At 34.5% G+C, this 16,477-nt stretch overlaps 1 protein-coding gene across 8 annotated transcripts in view; it reads right to left on the bottom strand.

Annotated features, from left to right (window-relative positions):
- Positions 1 to 16,477, bottom strand: part of LOC135203197 (unconventional myosin-Va-like) — a 354,286-nt gene that overhangs the window by 39,658 nt on the left and 298,151 nt on the right. For all 8 annotated transcript variants that reach the window (XM_064232942.1, XM_064232943.1, XM_064232939.1 and 5 more), the window contains 2 exons: positions 8,263 to 8,461; positions 4,285 to 4,378 (listed from right to left, as the gene is read on the bottom strand). In XM_064232942.1, the coding sequence (XP_064089012.1) occupies positions 4,285 to 4,378; positions 8,263 to 8,461 (293 nt within the window). The remainder of the gene's footprint in view (positions 1 to 4,284; positions 4,379 to 8,262; positions 8,462 to 16,477) is intronic.

Here is a 16,477-nt window from a genome sequence, read left to right as displayed (position 1 = left end):
TGATTTTATACAAATTGGGGCTAGATTGAACTACAACTTAAAAGATTAATGAGTTTTATATTACCTATGTCATTTCATATATATAATTATCTTGTTTCTGAGACTTTATGAATTATTAAAATTCTTATTCATTCTACTATGGCATGAAAATTTTTTAATTACAGTACCCAACTCTTCATTTCCAAATCCATCTAAGCTCTCATGTTCTAAAATTTGGAAGCAGATAAATTCAGAATGTCCTCACACCAAATTTGAAACAAAGTATGGCTGATTCTATATGGTTTCTCCATTAACTGAAACTGCTTTCAAATCTAGACCCACAAACTTTGTTCTACTATTCAAATCATTTACTTCCGATAACTAGCTATTCACGCAACATATGTGCTATGCAAAAATACGGTTGAAACAACTTTTGCACAAAACAGAATGTTCTAAAACCTGGGTTTTGCAACAAACACGAGACTCAAAAACCGTTTGTCAATCCAGTACCATCTTACAACTAGTTTCTGGCCAAGCCAAGTATATATGCTAAATATCACAGAAATCCAACTACTACCATCAATACTAGTTAATAAGTCAACAAATGTCCCAAACAGAGGGAAACCTATGCAAGGTTGATGATAAATCTTGTTGAAGGGCATAAACCAAGCTAATCAGAAGTATCTCCCCCCCCCCCCCCCCCCCCCCCCCCCCCACCCCCACCCCCTGTGTGTGTGAGAGAGAGAGAGAGAGAGAGAGATAGAGAGAGAGAGAGAGAGAGAGAGAGAGAAATTTCCTTGTTTGAATAATAACTTAATTTTTCTCAGTAAGTTATTCACATAATACAAAATTATCTCTTATGAATTTTGATTGCCCACCCAAGGGTTATATAATCCTTACAGCAAGACATGAATGGCACTCTGTTGATGGTCATATGAGTATTTAGTTCTCTTTGGCACCCCACAGCACTGTTTACTTCCTTTTATGTTTCACACATTCCTGTCAGTCTCTGCCTACCTGCTCAACTTTTTAACTTTTCATTGAAACAAAATTCGCATCACGTTTTAGAAGAAAGATTTTGTGAAAGCCCGGGAACAGTTTAGAAATATATCACTATAATTTTCTCAAAAATATTTTGCCTCAACCTCAGGCTGAATCAAAGCGGCAAGAATCCTTAATCCTTACAATAACTTCAATCTACTCACCTAATTTACAATGAACAAAATTATCCTTTCAGATGAATATACTCATTCCTTTAATATTAAACTTTTTCAGTTAGCCATGCTCCATCCATGAGTGATTTCCTTACCAATTTCTCAAAGAATAATGCTAATAAAAGGACTATTCATCAACATTCTTGTGAACACACAAAATGGAAAATGAACCTTATAAGTAGTTTGTCAGTATTTTATGTTTCTCATACTTTTCCTTCCTTCTTTGTTCTGAATACTAAAAATTACTTAATATGAGATTTTACACTTGAATGCTTAAGTAGGTCAGAATAATTTTACCCTGAGTCTGCTTAGTACCTCAACTTTGTAAGCTTCTTTAAAACTATAATCATCCTAATTGATCACATAAAATCATGTCATTCCTTACAATTATGAGCTTCCTTTTCTTGCCTACCAGAATAAATACAGTTTAATGAACAATGAGAGAGAGAGAGAGAGAGAGAGAGAGAGAGAGAGAGAGAGAGAGAGAGAGAGAGAGAGAGAGAGAGAGAGAAATTATCCCCATTATCAGTTAGCAAGTACCACCCTTTATCTTATCTTTCCACGGCTTAAAAAGAATGTTGGGCATCAATATATTTACTTTGTTTTCCTAAAGACTGGCGGTCTAAAATATACCACAATATCTACGCTTTTTTGATGATGCAAGTGGTTGTCATACTGTAGTTTGTGTTAAGAAAAACAAGTCTCCAAAACATTTCATAATTACTCCAAGTTTGTGCAACTGTGATGACAGAACAAGAGCATTAAGTTATTAATCACTAACTATGATCCATTAAAAATTTCAATATGCATGACATTCAACACTCATAAGGAAGACCACAAACATCAATTGAAGGATTCAACACCTACAGCAACTATGATTGCTTAATGTCACAGTATGAAATACAAACTTCTTAGGGGAGGAAAATTTGGTGACTTAACAAAATGTTCCAATAGAAAGGTTGAATATCTCCAACAGTCTAATTTTAATTCTAAGTAAAATATCTAGAAAAAGTATTGAATATATGCATCAATAACATTAAACAAATAAATATAAAGTTAGGTGAGCTACGAGAAGCTCTTAAAATATATAACACAGAACTTTGCAAATATATAACTGAAAAATAACAAGAATTTTATAACAGTAATTCTATCACATTATCTGTCATTATGATAAATAAGAAACAAGAGGAAAATTGTATTTCTTGAAAAAGCAAGCTATCATTATCATTAAATTTTAGTAATCCAATATGGATAAAATTTTATTACAGAAATCTAATTTTCTATTACAACAAATGTTGTCTTCCTTGCAAGACATAGGTACTTCCACAGAACACCATTAAACTTTCATGTGTAAAATTTCTGGCCTCACCTTAAGGTACACTATGAATTCACACATGCATAATGCTATATTAATGCATAGATTCTATTTCAATTACAGTGAGATTATTAGTACATATGTAAATAAGAACTATTCAACTGACAAAACCATCTGAAAACATTTAATTTCCCACCGTCTAAATATTATCTTCATATTCCTAACTGCATTTACCATTCATAAAAGCAGATCCAACCCCATCACTTCTTGATGCCAGCACCCATAATGAATTTTATGATATGGTTAAACTTCTAGGTCACACCAAACATTCCCAAAACTTAAAAACTCTTATATAACTTTTCCTAAGGTTGCTAATGCCACTAGAGCACAATTGATTTTCCTACATATCCAAAAATGCAGTGAATAACGAACACAGTTTTAAATTATACTAAACTAGCATCCACAAAAAGCTTTCCCAACGATTTTCCTATCTTACTTCTCGAAAGATAACACTAATACTCCTTGACATTGTGCCACAATAAAACTTATCTCAAACACAGGGTTGCTGTTAAACCATTTCTGTAAAAAGAAAAGTGCTACCCCCACAAATATTTATCAGAACTTAAAACTTTCTCATTTTAACTAGTTTTCCAACAATTAAAATTCTTTTCTATTCATATAATTATACTTTTTACTTCATTAACACTGTACTGTATTCTCTCTAGATATGAATGTGATAGTCTGTTAGCAATATTACTCTGTTAACATATCAATAGAGTATAAGTAACGGTTTCTGTACATTCTCAGTATCTAATAAAACATAAACCAAACAATCTTTGGCTGTACTCACTGAACGTTCAGCAAGATCAGGTATATAACGATATCCAATTAAGAATAATTAATACTGCAGAAGACACACTGTATTTCTAATAGTACACAGTTACGTTTTAATAACTAACAAATCATGTAATGAAAGAGATATGAATGTAAAAAGACTGCATCTGACATTTTTCCTGCACCTTTCCCTTTGATATGAAATCTAGTAAGAGAGGATAGTTGATCTACTTATATCTGAAAACTTGTGTGGATACAAATTACAACAGTTCTTTCAGGAATGTCCTGACATATTAAAAACACAGTGTAATAATACGAAAAAATAACTGCAAAAAGAACAAACCAAAAAATACAATTTCATGCCCATGTTCAAATCAGTTTACCCGAAAAATATCACAAACATTCAAGATTCATGTCTAGCCATAGCAATTGCATTTTCCTTGACCACGGCAATACATTAGACTATAGAGATGTCATGAATAATTTCCCTAAAAAAACTGAAAGCCAAACAGGATATGATTTCAGTTGCATTCTACAAACTTGGTAGCAGATATATATAACACACTTCTAAGGGAAAAATACAAGACAACTATCCCCGATATTCGTCTGTACCAGTGACTTACCTCCTCCTACATGAATGAAGAATCTGTTATATACCATCCAGAACTCAAAATTGTTTCAGTGTTCACTAGTAAATCAGTCTAAATGTATTTGGTAATGAGGTATTTTTTTTTATTCAAATTCCCTAAGAAATTAGGGAAGAATTGGATAACACACAGGCTACTCACTCCTGCACTACCTATCAGTTGCGAATGTCTTTCTTGCATTCTAATGCACTCAAAACCATAATACCTTTCAGTCATCAGTATCACTAATAAAAAAAATAATACAGTTTAGTCAATCCTGTACTGTACTTAAATGAAAATATATGACTGTACTCACCACTGGTTTCTTTGAGCTTTTTTGCATAAGCTTTAAGAGTTCTCTTGTACTTCTTAAGCTGCTCAGTTAAGGAGTCCACTTGGCCTTGAAGATTCTTGAAGTAAGAAAAACATTACATTAGTACAAAGCCTAATATCTTGGGTGATTGCAATGGTAAAATAGACAACTTTTATATCATAGATAGGCACTGAAATACTACAAAAAATCCTTAAACATATTCATTTTTAATAAAATTGAGCTAGGTTTAGCTACTTTACGTTTTTGTAATATTTTGTATTTTTCAAACCTTCCTCCACATTTTCAGTCATTTCCATTCATACTTATGAATGGCAGTGAAGAAAGTTTTTATGAGTCATATACATGTATGTTAGTATGTGCACAGCTACCTTTCAAGCTGTTACAAAGTATTCCATAAAAGAATTACATACCATAAAACATTAATGGTATGACTGTATATAAAACGTTGGCTTTTTCCCTAAATTCTACAATATCTGGAACAATTTTAGTCTACATGATTTGTAATTACATAAACCTTTGTACATATATTACACATATGATTAACCTTGACTTTTGGAGAAAACAGAGTAGAAACTAAAGAAAACTTCCAGTTAAGTACCAGATGTGATTACCTAGTAAAGGTAGGCTAGCCTCATTCACAACACTCAAAACATTTCTGATAAAACGTAGATTTTTACAGTCAATGCTAAGGCTCTGGCTTAATGCATATGAAATGAAAACTCAATAAAAGAAAAAATATACTTGGGTCAGTCACATAGTTAGGTGAGTGACAACTTGAGAACAAATAATAGTACCAAGACTCAAAGACATTACAGTTCTTTTTACAGCTATGCACCTATTAAGATGAAAAATTATTCTCCTAAAGCACATCCAGATACAATTAGTATTCCCTGAATAGCTGACTAACCAGTATTCTCTTAAGAGCTGACTAACCATGAGACAATAAAAAACAACCCATGTATAAACTTCACTGTTCAATTCAAAAGACCAAAATATTATTATTCTAATATGAAAGTGTTTTTCAGAATAATTTATAATACTAAAGCAGATTTATGTATTAAGTTGACACTTATCATTAGTGTCCTAATTGCTCATAACCTTTCATTACTTTTGGTTTTATTTAGTTTCATCATACTTGGGTGAGACCACCTTATTTCAACATCTCAATCAATTCCATATAACCTAAGGAATAATTTCATCTAACTAAAAAATTTCATTATAAAACTATTAACAACAAAACTTGCTTTCATTGCAAAATTTTTACACTCTAACCTGCATGTATTTCATACAATTCTGCAGAGGAAAAAATAATTTTCTCGTACAAATACAGTACAGTAAGTCCTCGGGTTACGCTGGTCTCGACTTACGATGTTTCGTGGTTACGAACGCGCCCCCATAAAAATATAAAAAATAATATTTTGCGTCGTTCCGTCTTACGCGGTTTAGCGTCGTAAGCAACGTAAACAAACGCGAACTAGTTCCGGGCGCACGGCGGAAGAATACGCTTTGTGGGGGAGAGGACGGCGTCGCTTCGCTACGCTCATTCCTCGCCCATACGCCATTTTGGTTGTTTACACTGCCTCTCTCTCCCTCGTGTTGTATCGTTTTTGTAACTTTTTGCTCTTTGTTATGGCTCCCAAGCGCAAGGCGGACTCTTCTGATGGTAGTGCATCGAAGAAAAGAAAGGCCATCACCATGGAAATTAAAGTGGACATTATAAAGCGATCTGAGAAGGGAGAAACGCCAACAAACATTGGCCGCTCGCTTGGCCTTAGCCGTTCGACCGTTGCTACCATTATCAAAGATAAAGAGCGCATCGTTGAACATGTGAAAGGATCTGCTCCTATGAAAGCGACAGTGATAACTAAGCAGCGTAGTGGTCTAATAATTGAATCACCTGCCTCAGCATCTCCAGCAACTTCTGGAGGTTCTTTTTCTCTTCACTAACCTCCCCCAGTCTCTCCAGCACCGCAGCTTCCTCTCCAGTGTGCAAGCCAATCAAACTAATAAAGGTAAGGAATTGTTCTCTCGTTGTTATTGATAGGTATTTACATTAAATCATGTGGTATTTTTCAATGTTCCGACTTACGCTGAAAATCGTGTTACGACGCATCGTAAGAACGGATCAACATCGTAACTCGAGGACCCCCTGTACATTTAATATGATAAATGTGGCACCAAGGATTCTTGCATGTGCCTTTTGATATTAAGAGAAAATAGTATGTGCAATCTTTATTACAAAATAACTGTAAAGCCTGACAAGACTCAGTTCTCTGCACTTTACCAGGTCGTCCCAATCATTATGCCTGTTCAACTTGCCATTACTGTAATTGGAGATGAACAGCTACTGATAAAATACTTTGATCATTTAAAAAATCAAGACTGACATTTCTTCTGTTGTCCACAAGAGCAAAACCTAAAGATATACAAACAAAAGAAGTTTGACACATTCAACCAGTACAGACAGAACTCTTGGACAAAGCTTTAAAGCACCAAACCCTGAGTTATCCTTAGCGAAATTCATATGTGCAAAGTAGTCTTACTAATAGAATCTAGCAATTAAAATATCTGACTGCAAATCCTACTGAGTACTATTAAAGCTTCCATAACACTTCATCTTAATTAATCCATAAGCGGCTAAATTGTAAGGGATAAATAAATAATAAATAAGACTTGAAACATTTCACCTTTAATCTTTACATATGCAATATTGCATATATGAAAATGTTTTTAGAACTTCATCTCCGTACGATTAAAAAAATTATTCTTTACAAATTCTGCAGTTTACACTAATAGTAGCAAAGAAACATGAAATGCCCAAAATTTATTAAAAATTAATTAAAGATGAAACACAGGAAGTCCTGTTTCCTGGAAGCCTTCAAAATTGGCCTAACTTTCCATATTCCATACTTAAGAGAGGTCTGCCCTTAACAAAACAAGCAACTGCTTACTCTTAGCTATACTTCATTTTATTTTCAAATATAATAAAGAAATTCATGCTGAAATAAATACAAAAGATCTTTGATACCAGTCTAAAAAAGTTCTTTCCTACCTATAGCTATCTTCTTGGCTTGTAAATTTCATACAATCTTTGAAAATATCACGATATTCATCCTACATATAATGTAACAGAAACTACCTAATGGTATATATTAATACAAATGTAAACCTTTTATAATGCTGAAATACATGAATCAATAAATACTTCATAAACCTGTATGAACTGTAACTTAATCTCATACATCATGACTCTAAAAATAAAACATGAGCAGATAACAGACTTCATATGGTGAAGCATAGAATCCATTCCAAGAAAAGCTAAAGCTTCAAGTCATCTATTAACATGCAACACATGATGGAGTCTAACTTAAAGAAAAGCCATATCATTATGTATGAAGATAAGGTTCACTGGATGTATTTCAAATGAAATTACACAAGACTATGAAAAGAGTGAGCTAAAGATTAAAACTAATATGTAACAGATTTTTGTTTCAAGACTGCAAAATAACCTGAAAAAATATAAAGAAAGCAAATGTCGAAGCCCTATGTCAATTCACCTGTGGCTGCCGGAAGGGACTAAAGTTCATAGAAAGCTGTGGAGGAACACACAAAATTATAAAGCTACATAAAAGGACACACACTAACCTAAAGGCAACATTTACGACAAAACTACAAATGTTGGTTTGTGTTAATGGAACAGAAATAACACAAAACACTCATAATTATCTCCACAACTGACTGACAGATAAAGGTTGACAAGACAAAACAATATATGAGTATGTATACAAAAAATAAACTTACATAATGTATACCAAATAGTCTGCAGATAAGTGCCTATTTTAGGTAAAAACAGATACAGCAATTTTTTGTAAATTATATAAGAATGTTCTTAACAATATAAAACACTAGTTTCTGATGCCACATGCTTTCTCCCCACACAAATATATTTCAATCACTTACCAAGTTTTCAGAAGTGAGACGCATAATTTCAGACTGAAGTAGTGCCTCAGGATGTGACCCACCACCTTTAGATAAGTTCTGGGAAAGCAATTTCTGTTGCCTTTCATTGTCTCGACGTAAGCGTTCAAGCTCTGATTTGTATTCACTTTCTGTTTCTTTATGTCGCATCTTTTCAGTCTTCAGTTCCTCTTCGAGTTGTCTGAAATATACAAAAGTGAAAATATTACCACCATTCCCTTCCTCAAAGGATATAACCTACATACTAAAGACATCTACCTAGTGTAACGATTACAGTAAATTCAGAATGTAATAAGAATATACCTAAATAAATATTTACATTCCACACACCGATTCACCTACAGCAGCATAACACTGATTTCTTGCCATAAAGGGTTTTAAAGTGATCATATCCAATAACTGCTAGGCACAGCATATCCCTTAATGAGCAGTATTCTATAAAGATCTGACCTGCCTAAATACTGCACAAAATAAAATGGGTTTAAGTATTTATTTACTAATAAAATATGCATGACAAAATTCATTTTAGTACTTTAAATATGCATATGAACTAATTATATCTGGTTTATAGATTTTTCATGTAAAGGTGTATAATGTACAGACAGTATCCCTAAATACTGACCAAAAAAAAGTGAAAAAACAAAAAAAAAAATCAAATTAACAAGCAAATTTAGCAAACCAACCCAATTACTTACCTTCAGGCTAATCATGTACAGTATGCCCAATTTAATTTATCTCTAACAAAAGTTTTTGAAAACTTTTTGCCACATTTTAAACATCTAAGAACAACATTGGAAATTCAAAACATCCAAAATAAAATCCTCTCTTTTTCCCACCTGTCCAACCACCTGTCAGCTAAGGAAATAGTTTTTGGAAGTTACTCTTATTCATCAATAAATTACCAATTTTGAATATTTCTACATTAGCACCCTCTCAACACTCACCTAAATAAAATTTCATAGAATATGACATTTTCACATTCAAGCACTGAAATTATCTTTCAAAATAGTCTTTTCAATAAAAAAAAAAAAACGTAACTGGGCCTTCCAAGCTCCTTTTTATCAAATTTACACGTCTTCCTTTTATATCACCTACAGAATATTATGTGAAATGACTGAATCTTTTGGCTTTACTACCTGAATGAGCTTTGGAAAATCAACCAACTACTACCTTACAACTATTTTCTACTTTGTAATCAGGCTGAACTTAACTACATACTGTAATTATAAGGATAAAATGCTTTGTACATTTTAGCTGCAAAGAACAAAATACCATATGTACTGTATACATTATAATTGGAGATTTTTAACCACATTTGTTAGACAGGAACTTGTGCAGGCTAACAACATGGCAAAGTGACAACTCCTACATCTTCCTAATTCATGAAAAAATCTGATTTGGAACATTTTGGAAAAACATTCGTTTGTCATAATAGTTAACTACGGTACTTTCATCCCACAGAACTGAAGGGTTGTCACAAGTCCCAAGTAACCCAATACTGTTTTTCATAAAAAAAAAAAGGAGAGAAAATGTTGTACAAAACTCATGTCATGTTTAGCATCTCCCATAAGCAAAAGTAGTCGCAAGAACAAGCACTGGTTAGGTCTTTGCTGCAGATATAGAAGAGAAACTTTTCTGCCAAAATAATTATTCACAAACCCATGATCATGATAAAAGCCAAAACAAGCCAACCTATAAGAGGATAATATCACTCCAAAATGCTAACAATCACTTTTCACTTTTTGTCCAGTTAATTTGTTAGTAGCTATCAAAGCAAAGCAAACATTATACCTTGCTTAATGATCACTTGTTTAGTAAATACAGTACGTAATCTGAAACTCAAATCTTTCTCCAATACATATTTTTAACAAGACACACTAAAGCCAATCAAAATTAATAAGCCATTCTACCCGACATCAAGTACAAAAAAGTAACTTTTGATTAATATAAGCCAAATCTCACTATTATTGAATATGATCCTAAAACTATGTTACGACTACACAAACTTTTAAAGAACTATGAAGTATTAAGATTCTACCATTCTAGCATGTTAATATAATTGCATAAAATAGACTGCTCACAAAGTACAGTTAATAATTAACAGTATAAAAAACTACATTGAATCATTGTGTGCTTTTACAATGGATCTGCTTTCAAATTTCACTAAAGTAGTAAGTAAACAAAAAAGTAGTAAGTAAACAAAAATGTAACTAAGCCTATAATTTGCAGAGAAGAACACAGAAAAAATACCAAGTCCTTCTGTATCAATGATGTCTGGTTAATCACATACTACAAGAAAATGAGAGACTATATGCACTCCAAGGGAAGGAAAAAAAAAAAAAAAAAATTGAACACATCCCTTCATATTCCTAATCAGCTGCAACCTTTACAAAAAGTTTCTTTGCTTTTGTTCAAGTGCAAATCCTCTTAACATTACCATGCAATCACAGTAAGTGACAATTTTTGTACACTGCTACAAACACGCCAATAAAACAGCTCTTCAGAGTCTTCTTACCGCCTGATGAATGTTGAGGGTAAATCCAGTAGCAGTGTTTATGGGGGGAGGGTACAGGGCGTTTTCATTAATTAACTAAAAATATAATTTAACAGCAAAAGCAGCATATAATTATCTGAATGATTATGAGGTATGTTCCTCAATATGAATTCAAAGCTAATGCAAAACATATCTTTACAGTGCAATAACTGGTCCCTTACCTATATGTACAAACTACTGTAAACAAAACAAAAATTGTGAAGAATTCTGCTTAACCAAATTTGCAAGTTCATAACTGAAGTTGGAGTTCTAATATATAACTATATGCATGATTTGCATTACCCATAAAGCATCAACATGGGATTATACAATAGTATAGCATTGTAGTTTACTGTTTCAAGTCACCAACTTACGTCAAATTTCTTTCTAGCAGTCTTCTACACAATTTCTCCATTTTTTATTTGTTAAGCAATTTAAAATTTATCCAGGTAAGGAATAAATAAAATACTAGCAGTACAAATGTAAAAAGAAGGCTAAAACTACTAAAGTATAAGCTAATTTTTTACAATAGACTTCATCCATAAAGGATTCTCTTTTAAAATTATATTCTATCAACAAAACTTTTGCTTGCTAAAAGCCATAAAAATTCAGTAAAAGTGTGAGAACAAAATATTGTTCTTGTATTGTGACCCTCATGTATGAATGTAGATAAGTAAACCAAATTCCCTGACAAATATAATTAATAGAAAACTATTATTTACAAAAATATTACCACCTTTAATTTTGCGATACTTATATCAAATCACCTGAACACAGAAGTTAAGGCTGGGCTTTAGTTCCACACCATTGGTTTGTTAACTGTAATTGAAAACTGTTTGCTGATGCTAAAATTATTATCTAATTTGAAAACTAGTGGATATACAGATAATTCATGAAACAGCAAGATCACTTGTGGTATATTTTACCCTCATCTTAAGGAAGAAGTTACAAATCCTACTACAGTATTAGGCTGGTAGAGTAACTTTTTCACAAACCCATCAATCAAATTTATGCCAATATCCATGGTATTCAAATGCCCCAAGAGTTATAAATCTTTTTTCTGACAGACAAAAGAAACATAATGGTCCCAAAGTACATATACCACCTAGAAGCACAGGCTTGCTGTATAACCTGCTATTAGCACTGTCCTGTGTGGAGAGAAACACACACTCATGGATGTAGAGGTGGACAGCAATCACTGGACAAACAACAAGATCTTTCTTGTTTCTCATAGAAGCAGTAAGGGAAGGGATGGTGAAGGGAATAGAGACTTAACCCAAGCTACTTTGCAATTGGGGTTTTGCTATAGTATCAGATGTAGACATTAACCACACAAATGTCCAACCTCTGGTATGCATGAACTTCACTGACCTATCTCCAAGATGAAAATGTCATTAAAAAGTCTCTTAAGTTTGGATCCAGCAATGATGACTCTTGATGAAATTCATATGCTTGATCAGGCTCTTCAGGACTGGGAAGGGATTCCAATACCAGCTCAAATACCAGCAAAAGGCAGATTTACACCCATTGATGGTGGAGACTGACTGCTTCTTATATCAATAAAAAAAAAAAGTCAGCACATACCAGAAAACCATTACAAAATATTGAAGTTGACTGTATTCACACACCTTTCCCTGCCCTAATTACAGAATTAGCTCCACTAAGCCTGGAAGAGACTGTTGGTTGAAGTCATACAGAATCTCACTATGATTGCAGCTACCATCAACAAAAACCTTCAACTCAGAGACCTTGCTGGATGACTGCCAGGCATGAAGTTGTAATGTCTAGACTGTTGACAATCCATTAAGTGCAGATGCTTGGCTTTCTTCAGGCTGGATGATTCCCGGGACTGGCCATCAACTTGGATAGAAGTTCCATGAACTACTTGTACTGCAGTCAAAGAGGTCTGATAGGACATTTTGCATTCCTGAAAGCTTGGAGCTCAACTATAACTTGCCTGATAACCTGAAAAGTATACATATACTCATCCAAAGGATGCATCATTGCATCTATCTTCCAGGCTAGTTAGTCCAGTTAGACTGAACAATTAGACCCTCCACACTCAGTGACCACAGATGGTAGGACCAGAGCTTCCATCCTGAGAATGCAACTAAGCAAACTTATTACTCAGCCCATATGATCTTCCATCCTGAGAATGCAACTAAGCAAACTTATTACTCAGCCCATATGATGTCTATCACCATTGGCCCATTGTCTTGGATGTAGTGCTGCCCTGATTTCTCCAGTAAGCTACCAATGTGTATTTGTTGGTCATCATACCTGCAACCTTTAATGCTACAAGAGAAGCAAATAATTGGATACCTACAAAGACAGCCTTAGTGTGATGTGATGCTTCCTGTCCTACTACACAAAATCTTTGTGGCTGGAGACATCCAAAGACTACCAATATGGGTTTGTATATATACTGACTGATGGGGTTAGGAGATAAAAGCTGCAATGCCCATCAGGCAATGTTTTCAGCATACTTCAAGTAACAACTGTAAATCATAAACATACAGCCAAAAGACCAAAACCACAAATTGCCAAGGTTTACAACTTGAGCAGTGTGGCATGTGTGGGCTAAGTGGCGAGTCATCTCAAAATGAGTAATTTTGGGTCTAATTTTGGATTGAAAACAGAGCTTTCAACTAGAAATGGCCCAGATTATCATGGTTAGCTGCTTCTTTGGTCAGAACTGTTGCACTCCTTACACTTAAACATCATTACTATTTACCAGAATGCCTTGCTTTATAACTTAAGTGCAATGGGATATATCACATATGAAGTTACACAGACATGTGGAACAAAGACCATGATCCCAAAGAATACGTATGTGGGTTAGCAATAAGAAGCAATCAAGTAAAAAATACAAGTTTTTCAAGTTTTCTTTACAGTGTATAATGCTGCATGAATTCAGCCACAGCCCATGAAACTCTCAGCTGCAGCCAATGAAACTTGCAGTCACAGCCTGGTGGTGGCCTGTTTTGCTGGCACAATCATGGCTAAAATAACCTTAAATAAAATAAAAACTACCGAGGCTAGAGGGCTGCAATTTGTTATGTTTGAAGATGATTGGATGGTGATTGGATGGTGAATCATGAACATAACAATTTGCAGCCTTCTAGCCTCAGTTGTTTTTAAGATCTGAGGGCGGACAGTCAGACAAATAGCCATTTCAATAATTTTCTTTTACAGAAAATGGTAGAATAAAGACCAGTGAAAGACCCATAAAACTGTAGAAAAAGGACATAGACAAATAGCTGCATTAGATAGGAATTCAGGTTGAAAATGCACATGACTGGACACAGATGAGAGACTACATTCCCCAGCACACGATGTAAGAGAAATTCACAGGGAGTGTATCATCATCATCATCATCATCATCATAGTCTTCTCCATTTCTTAGAATCTTTTCATCAGCATGTAGCTGGTATATCTAGTTTCCTAGGGTCACATAAAGATTTTTGTTGTCTTAGCTTTATTTCCTCTGACATGTTGACAAGCTCTCTGGTGGTCATCTATGAGAGTACCAAATCAAATGAATTGAGATACATGATGCACAGGTACAAAAGTGAATGCTTTGAAATACATGATGCACAGATACATATAGCAGGCAGGGTGGTTTATAATTGGAGTTAGTTAATAGGATGAATTGTAATTGTCATGGGTTGATGATGAAATCTGTCCAAGAGGCATTACATATGATTTTCTAGACCTAACCAGAGGAGGAGGAGGAGCACCAGTGGGAGGTGCCCAAGCTAACACCCACTTCCAGCCAGCAACACTGGTTAGGCCTAGGTCACAACACCAGGAGACATTTCATCATCATCCCACAACCAATCAAAATTCAGTCTACTAACCAACCCTATGTTCTAAACAAACCCCACCTGCTATATGTACCTATGCATCATGTATTTCAATTCATTCACTTTTGTACTCTCACAGATGACTACCTGAGAGTGTATCAACATATCAACACATTAGAGAAAATTAACCTAAGACAACAGAATTCTTTATATGTCCTTAGGAAACTTGACATACCAGTTACATGATGATGAAAAGAAGATTGTAAGATTAAATAAAGAAGACTATAAAAATTAAATGCCATGGAAACAGCTATAATTTTCATTGCTACTGCCCTTAGAGGTCTCCTCCCTTATTATTATTTTCTCAATCTTCTAAATGTTTGTTTGTAGCAGCAGGTACATATGTAACAGCTGCCAAAAGTTCATTCATTCCTTAATGTTTCCGTAGTTCTTTCTACTACTATTTACGAAAAGTGAATGAAGCCAAGGGTACAAGCATGTCATATTTATACCCACTAGTGGGAATGGGATGATTCATCCAGGAGAGTCTGGCACAACACTGAAGGTACTGCTTGGCATGTGCCAGGTCCAAGGAGTCCTGCTCATAGGGTGCGCTGTTCAAAGTACGTCGCTGGCAGCTGTAGGGTTATCTTGGGGGTATGCCCTCCTGTTCCCCTGAGGATGGTTAGGAGAAGGGTCTCCTGGGTCATATTCAGCAACAAATTCCATTGGAGGATACAGAAGGCCTTCTGACATCAGAGGAAGATATGGTCGATGTCACCAACCAGCATCTTCGTGTTCCTTATGATCTACTGACACTGAGGACATTGCTGTGTTTCTTCATGTAGTGCATGTAAACCACCCCTTCATGCAGCTGGACAACAATCCTCTTGGAAAGGTGAGTACGAATACAGACAGAAGAATGGCAGCATACATTCCCAGGCCACGATATTTAGTAAAGTTTCCTTTTCATTGGATCAATGCTTGGAACACAGCTGTTTCCCATGAGGTACAGGGCAATCTTCCAATCCTTACAGTAGATTGTAAGGTCAACTTTGTTGTTTGCGTCGGTGGGAGTTACATGGATGCCTATGATATTCTTACTTATTATCATTACTATCATTGGGTACTACACACTGCCAGTAGTATATATAACAATGAGTTAAAATTCTTATATCAAAAGATTTTACTTGAATGGTTTGTTTTTAATACAATTCAATTATAAAATTTTGAGAATTTCTTCAACCGATTATTTTTTAAAAGTAATATTTGCTCTTTTTGAAATTTGAACATTTGACATCAATCAGGTTTAGTTGTCAAGTATCTACTTGCATCCTCTGCATACATAGACTGGGTAATGAGTTATTTGGTCAAATAACCATGGGTCAAACAAGTGTAACCAATTCCAACAGATGAAATGCCTTCAGCATGACTTTTCCATGTGAAGACTGCTACATTCCAACAATTTCCTTCATTTATTTTACTTGTATCATTAGATTCATTCTTCTATAAAGTCTTCCATTAATTAATAATGATGTATTTTAGAGATTTAAATAATCATTAATAGAGTCTGCTACATTCCCTCTGGTCACAAATGTCATGGCTTTGGCTTCTTTATGACTTTCTTCTTTTCCCTTAATCCGACCTGGCAGTCTTATAAGCATTTTCTAAGATTTTCTGGATATTTTCCCAGTCATCCAAAGACTACCCAGGTTTGCTGAAGCTTCTATCTATGCAAGTGTTAGCGGTGCTCTTCAGTGATAACTTCCAGGGGTACACCTTTTCTGTGTCTATGGCAAAAACTGAAAAGCAACAACTGGCCTCTTATAAATAGCAACTAATTTGCAATCCTAGCACT

This window comes from Macrobrachium nipponense, chromosome 33 (genome assembly GCF_015104395.2).
Source record: "Macrobrachium nipponense isolate FS-2020 chromosome 33, ASM1510439v2, whole genome shotgun sequence".
Lineage (NCBI taxonomy): Eukaryota > Metazoa > Arthropoda > Malacostraca > Decapoda > Palaemonidae > Macrobrachium > Macrobrachium nipponense.
Note: the sequence above shows the minus strand (reverse complement) of the source record. Positions and strands in the feature narration are given on the sequence as shown.